General features: G+C 44.0%; 1 protein-coding gene across 1 annotated transcript; it reads left to right on the top strand.

Annotated features, from left to right (window-relative positions):
* Window positions 1-2,672: 2,672 nt before the first annotated feature.
* Window positions 2,673-6,653, top strand: npas4a (neuronal PAS domain protein 4a). Its single transcript, XM_060926946.1, has 8 exons — window positions 2,673-2,847; window positions 3,253-3,416; window positions 3,553-3,655; window positions 3,747-4,047; window positions 4,167-4,276; window positions 4,486-4,621; window positions 4,730-6,492; window positions 6,617-6,653. Exons 1-8 carry the CDS (start codon window positions 2,673-2,675, stop codon window positions 6,643-6,645), a joined length of 2,781 nt encoding a protein of 926 aa, XP_060782929.1. The 3' UTR covers window positions 6,646-6,653.
* Window positions 6,654-7,424: the final 771 nt, after the last annotated feature.

A 7,424-nucleotide genomic window follows, 5' to 3' on the forward strand; every position in this document is an offset into this window, starting at 1 on the left:
AAAAAAGTAGTAGGTAGTAAGGCAGAGATAGTCATAATATAATATGAATGTAACATAAGCACATACTATAAACATGCATATAGTAAATGTGGATATGGATGAAAGTAATGTACAGACGAAATGCCATATAAACATGATAATCTAAGTGTAATATACGCATGTTATATGAACAGGTCTATTGGGTGTTTGAGGTGATTTGGGGTGGAGACCCTGAAAGCTGCCTAGTTTAGACTACACTGTATATCTTAACACATTTAGAAAGATTTTATTCGGACATGATGAGAATATTCATGGACATCATTAATTACGCATGGGCTATAATGTCTGAAAATTGCTTAAACCTAAAAAAAATGCCGTATGCAACACAGTCTGTCAAGGTAAATCACAAAGACAAATGTTCTCTCTGAAATGCTCTTAATGCCAGTTTGTGGAATGAAAGCATAACTCCATAGTGGAGTATTATATGTCAAACTATAATGTTTTATATTATTGCTTTAATGTAGCAAATAAAACTCCTCAATATTAAACTTTTACTCAGAATTGAATCTGTGATTAAAACTGTAGTACTTATTGTTCGATGCCCCTGATTAAGCTAATCAGTGATTCATTATCATGAAGCTCAATCAGCATCACGCACTGTTCTTCCTCCAATATTGACTATTCAACCGAGATTTCACACGATTGCCACATTTTCGTTTTTATTTTTCGTTACAAATCACAAACACTGCGGCTAAGAATAACCAAAGCCCATTTGCACTGAGGCAGGTGAAATGTGTCAGTCACCGCTGTATGGTTATTTTTAGGTAGAGCGACGCGTCTTGCGCTTCATTCTCATAATCCAACAAGTCTGAATACACAGCACTGTAGCTTGCATCTATCTATCTATCTATCTATCTATCTATCTATCTATCTATCTATCTATCTATCTATCTATCTATCTATCTATCTATCTATCTATCTATCTATCTATCTATCTATCTATCTATCACCCGTCAGACCCGCGAGGCTATAACTCTTTTGAATGACTGTCAAAACAGTGGATAATGAACTAGAGTGATCTGCAATCTTGCCACGTACTGCTCTCTTGGGTTATATGCGAGGTAGCCCTGAAATCAGCTTCACTGCGGAAAAGACAACTGAGTCACTTAGAGTTGCCAAATATAGATCCCTAAAAAAAGGTGCCTGTTGCTCAAAGTGATATCTTTTCAAATCGAACGGCAGGATCATTGTTTTCGCCCTTTAGAGAACTTCCATGGTGACTCACATATAGGCTATACTGGCCAATCAGGTATTCTGGGCAGCGACAATTATGAAGGTTAGAGATAAGAAAACACACTTAAAGGACACATCTGTAGAGTCTGTGCATGGTCAGATACGAATGGAATAGTAACCGGTTAATGTGTCTTGAGAGCTCTAAGCTATAGGTCAGGTAATAAATGCAAAAGCCAGCATCATCTTACTTCAGTTTCTCTTTGAATAGTAATACTCAAGTCGTTAGGTGAATCGTGTTGGATTATTAGCCATTTGCTTTGATCTATCTTTTGGCTTTCTGCCACAGCGTCGTTTGAGACAGAGCTCAATGCAGCTGCGTTTCTCTCAGTGCCACACTCAGTTTTGCATTATAAGAGAAGAAAGCAATAATGTATATAACACACACACACACACACACACACACACACACACACACACACACACAGTCTCGTTATACGATTAATCAAGGATAGCCTAGTTTAATTAAAAAAAAAAACATTGATTAGCAATTTCCCACTTTCCTCCACATTACAGTGAGCTGTACCTGGTAGCAAAAGTAAATAAATATGCTGAAGCAAATATACCTACGACTGGAGGCAAATAAAAAAACCCCACACATAACCCTATGCAGTCATGAGCCTCATGTTTTATATCTATATGAACATCAAAAGATGACAAATGGCATAAGATCAGACTAATGTTCGGCATCAGAACTTTATAGTTAGTTATAGTCTAGTAACGGCAGTACGTGAGAAATGATTCGTTGCAGTTCAGTTAGAAAATCCCCCCCCCATCCCCTCCCTGCACACAGGAGCCCGGTGACTCCGTCTACGTTTTACACTCTGACTCCGCCCATCGCTCGGTTTTGTCCAAATCGGGCTTTTTGCGTCGCCGGGGCTCCCGATTTCAAGCCTACGTCATCAACAGGGAGAGGGGATGCTGACGTCGGAGCAGAGTCAGAGTCAAGAGTGGAAGAGTTGGGAGGGGTGAGAGAAGAGAGTTTCAGCCTTGTGAGCATTGATATGAGGCACATCAAATCACCTAAAGCAACCCCCCTTCCCCTCTGTCCTTCTTACGTCGGTGTTGGCGCGTTGGGAGCCCCCCTACACCAGCCTATATAAGTAACCGGCAATCATAGTAACTCCACCAGATTTACGGGCTTCCGATATCTGAGCGAGAGACGGCTTTTTCAGCAGCCGAACCGACCAACACTCCGAACCGGAGGAAGTATCCAGCCAGCCTCCGGTCCGCAGGCGCTTTGGCGGAACCGAAGAAGATAAGCCGGACATGTGAACATACCGTGACAGAGTTCGACTCTGACCGCATTCAAGGAAAGACAGTCGGGGCTTTCCTCCAGTCACGCTACAGTCAAAAATACATCGCCAAATAACCGTTTAGCTTCCATTCGAACATCGACCACGATGTACCGTTCCACTAAAGGAGCCTCGAAAGCTCGGAGAGATCAGATAAACACAGAGATAAGGAACCTGAGGGACTTGTTGCCTATCTCCGATGCGGACAAGGCACGCCTCTCCTATCTACACATCATGTCCCTTGCGTGCATGTACACGAGAAAATCTGTCTTCTTCTGCCAAGGTAAACAATGTGTTCTTTTGTATATATTGTACATCATATTGGTATTCTAAAAGTGGCGTCTGTAAAGCATTCGATCAGAGGCCGATTTTGAGCTGTAGTATTTCTATCTATGCGCACTACATGAGTTATGGCAACAGGTGGATCTTGGATTGAACAGATTTTCCATTGGTGAACTGGAATTATGTAATCAAATATATCGGAGGCACACTATTTGAAAAAAAAAACCCATAAAAACAAGAAGAACAACAATAAATGTGGATCTGCTAAGAGAACTTTGTCATTGAGTTCTAGAGGTTGCAAGTCGCTATCCGTAGTGCTAACTCATGGTTGCTGTCCATGGTACTAAAACAGGGCTGGAAAATACGTGAATGATTCAGTGATTTCACTCTACACCATTTCCTTCAGAGGCAGCTGCAGCTGGCAGTGCTGAGGAAAGTGCAGGATTCTTCTCATTTCACGAGCTTTCTGAGCTGGTTCAATCAATGCCAGGGTTTCTGCTGTTACTGACTGCAGAAGGAAAGCTACTTTACCTGACGGACAGTGTCTCTGAGCACCTTGGACACTCAATGGTAAGTCTAAATATAGACATTTTAAAAAATTATTAGAGTACCCCTAATTTTTTTTTATTATACAATGTATCAGTGAAAGTATGAGGTGGAGTGTGAGGACCATTTTCCTTATGGAACATTCTGAATTATTTTTCAGGTAGATTTGGTTGCCCAAGGGGACAGTGTGTACGACATAATCGACCCTGCAGACCATGCCATTATGAGGAGTAACCTGGTGCCTCCAGCTTCCCCTGATACTGGTAAGGCACATTCCTCAGCATCAAAGTGTGTTTCAGTTATACATGGATGCAATGAAAGTTAATGTTATTTTTTCCTTCCTTTATCATTTAGATCGATTGTTCCGCTGCCGTTTCAACACTTCCAAGTCAGTGCGAAGGCAGAGTGCTGGCAACAAGCTTGTTTTGATTCGAGCTCGTTGCTTGCCACCAGTACTTGGTCCTTCCCCCCCAGGATCCTACTGGACTTCCAATCCAGTGTGGGTGTGCTTTTGCGCACCTCTGGAACCCCACCCACCCCGACCCAGCACCTCCACTGAACAATCTTTGACTCCATTATTGGAGAGCAGTTTCCTCCTGGTGTGTTTTCACTCACAACACAGTCGTGACATGAGACTGCAGGATGCACAGGATAGGTGAGGTCAGGTGCCCTTTTAATGGGCAATTATCTAATCTCAGCATTATTGTTATAATAGAATCAGAATATACAAAATATATTATGGTTTCTCACTAGTAGTGTCTTTGATTCCCACAGTGTCAGTGTTTATCTGGGTATGGATGTGGAGACTCTTCGCTCTCAATCCTGGTACAGCCTACTGCATCCACAGGACCTTACACATGCTTCAGCTCAGCATCGCAGCCTTTGTGAGTGTCAGATTGAGTAATCTCACATTCATGAGAGTATAAGCTATTTCCATCATATCATCAGCTATCACTGCCTTTACACTATAAAAGAGTATTTACAGTATAGTAGAGAAGCATGTCCGAACACCCACAGAGAAGATGCATGACTCAAAATCTCATGCTGGGTGGAATGTCTTGACTCATCCATTTCATCTTCTCTTTCCACACAGTGAGAGAAGGAGGAGAAGGCAGAGCTGAAATGGTGGTTCGTGTGGAGGCTGTGGATCATTCATGGGTTTGGCTTTACATGGTCCTGCAGCTGGAGACTGGAGAGAACCCTATCAGCAGCAACAATTATATCATAAGGTAAAGCTCAACCCTGACACACTTATGAATAGATAAAGTGACATGGTCTACTCAAATTCAAATGAATGTGAGTATCATTAACATCTTACTTTATTTTCCATGTCCTAGTGAGACAGAGGCCTGGGCAGTGAGGCAACAACTGAACTCTGAAGAGACCCAGCTGTCTGTGGTGCTGAGCACCAGCACCTCCCAACAAGACACCCTCAGCTTGCAGAGTCCTGATACACTCTCCAGTCCTGACCAAGTGTTCACACCTGGGAGCAGTGGTCTTTCGGGTCAGTCGTTCGACTTCAGCATGGCAGTGTGCAGTACAGGCTCTACAGAGGAACAAGGTGCAAGCTCTTCTCTTGAACAAATACCACTGGAAAGTGGTCCACGCTCTAGTCTCTCCTCTCTGGAGGAAGAGACCTTGTTCCAGCAGCCACCCAGTGAATCAATGGAAAGGCCTTCAGCTGCTTCCTCCCCTGACACAGTTGCCACTGTGTCAGATTTGGACTTCCTCACTCAGAACATTCTCCTGCCCCCTGCTTTTCAGGTAGATCCTCCACTACCTGCGCTGCCCCTTCCTTTACCCCCTGTGCCTACCTCCCAGGCCCAGCAGACTAAGGAGTTTGTGTGTACCCCTCCATATACACCTCAGCTAGGGAGCAGCAACTTTCCCTTTGGGGAACCCCTCTTCAGTTTTGATCCCACTGGTGCCACCACGCCTCCACCCCTTCCACCAACTGCAACAGTCACAACTACAGTAGCTCCCACACTTTCTCCATCTGCTCCCTCAAACCCTCAGGGGAGTCCTGCTCCTCCAACTACCACACTTTCTACCCTGGTGCCACTCACCCTGCCAGCTTTGTCTACAGAAATACTCTTCCCTTCAGAGCCTTGTGGTGGCTCACTCTATGAGAAGCTTCCTCCAACCCCAGACAGTCCAGGTGATGGGGACTGCACTGTTATGAGCCTGCCTGAGGTTCGCGGGCCACTGTATGTTGATGTCCCATATGGGCCACTCCCCTACCCACCTGAAGGCCTGCTCACACCTGAAACCTCACCTGGAAAACAGCCAAACCTGTCTTTCTTCTCACTTGATCAGGAAAGAGAAAAAGAAAGAACTGAGATCTCCATTTTAGCCCATCACATAAGCACACTAGCTGAGGGCTTCTACCTGGATCCTCTCCTCTCTAAGCTGTTATCCTCTCCTATCTCTCCTCGACCTTCATCTCCCTCGCTTGACTCAGAAGGACCCGAGATCATCTCGCTTCTGGGTGAATTCTACCCTGTCAAATCCTGGAGAGGTCTGGACCTGCCCATCTTCCCAGACGATGACTCTCTGTTTGAAGAGAGTGTCTTAGAAACCATCTTCCAAGATCTCTCATCACCATCACTCTCTTCCACCCCTTCCTCTCCCTCCAGTCCTCCCTCTTCCCCACCAACTCCTGAGTGCTGGCATCCACCCCTGCACTTTGACAGGGTCTCTACTCTGAGTGCCGGCCACTACTGTAGCGTCCAATCGGCGCACTCTAACCATGCGGCCGGGTGCGGGGCCACACTGTCGCCAGTCACCAAGGGTGACATAGTGGATGGGAAGGCGTCAGGCGAAGTTGCCATGGAGACAGAGGTTGTGTCATCACCACTGTCAACCAATATCCCGGCATCTCCACCGCTACAGCTGACAGCCTCGCCTGTCACTCCGGTGCCTGTCGACTCACCCATCAGCCCCGCATCGCCTGGTCTGCCCTGCGCCCAGTCCCTCCTCGAGGAGCTGGCCGCCTTGGAACCCATGTTTGGGGCAGGTGCCTCGATCGCCCCTGGCCTGGGGCAACAATCTGAGTTGTATCAACTCCAAAGTCACCTGCCACAACAGTGCTTCCACAAAGGTAAGAAAAGTTAGTTTTGTGTTAACAATTTTCTGCAAATCTATACTTAAACTAATATAATGTGACTGAACATTGAAGCATTTAATAACTTATGTTTTTCTTCTTCTTTCTTATTGTCTTTCAGATGGGAGTGGAAGTGATCCTCCGTTCTAAAATAAGTCTGTGACTTACTTCATTAAGTATGGCATATTGTCATATTTCATGGAGCTACTTTTACTAAAAAGTGAAGATTATTTAACTGTATAATTATATACATAATGTATATAAGGATAAAAAGACTTCCTCATATTGCTCATATGAGAAAAGAAAAGAGTCAGTCATATTTTGTTCATGTATTTCTCCATGAATTTATATGTCAGGAATGGTGCACCATCTCAACAGTGATGCAATACACTAGCTGTGTTGACCAAGTTGTGAAAACACTTGGAGGTCAGTTTTTGTCTCTGCTTTACTGTAATATGAGCTTTTTTATCGGAGACTAAGATCTCTTACTTTGCAAGCGCAGCTCAACTTACAGACTTGCATTTGTATTCACTCGTAGTGAAAATACTCTGAAGTTGTGAACTCTGAAGATGTGGAATAAAATCTTACCTTCATATCTCAGATACAAAAGCAACCAGTTTAAAGCTCAACACTTAAAATAGCAGCATCACACACACAAAGCCCAATGTATAGAAAGCGTACCAAGCCATTTAGCACCATAACTTGCAAATTCTCTAGAAATCTTCCTTGTTTAGATTTAATCAGGATTTCTTCAGCATCATTAATTGGCTGTCATTGAAGACACCAATGTCAACTGCAGTAGTAAATAAGAAATCCAGGCAACACTGAGCTTTGGGTTTGTGGCTGCTATGCTCTTTTTACAAATCTGTGTATCAGTGTGATGTACAAATGTTTCTTTGATCTGTGAACATATATAAGCCAGTGTACAA

This window comes from Neoarius graeffei, chromosome 8 (genome assembly GCF_027579695.1).
Source record: "Neoarius graeffei isolate fNeoGra1 chromosome 8, fNeoGra1.pri, whole genome shotgun sequence".
In the NCBI taxonomy this organism is placed as follows: domain Eukaryota; kingdom Metazoa; phylum Chordata; class Actinopteri; order Siluriformes; family Ariidae; genus Neoarius; species Neoarius graeffei.

Bases quoted from the DNA above. Each gene is read 5' to 3' on its own strand.
- npas4a (XM_060926946.1), top strand. From the start codon at position 2,673: ATGTACCGTTCCACTAAAGGAGCCTCGAAAGCTCGGAGAGATCAGATA. The intron at 2,848-3,252 runs GTAAACAATGTG...CATTTCCTTCAG, and splicing joins ATCTGTCTTCTTCTGCCAAG to AGGCAGCTGCAGCTGGCAGT. The intron at 3,417-3,552 runs GTAAGTCTAAAT...ATTATTTTTCAG, and splicing joins AGCACCTTGGACACTCAATG to GTAGATTTGGTTGCCCAAGG.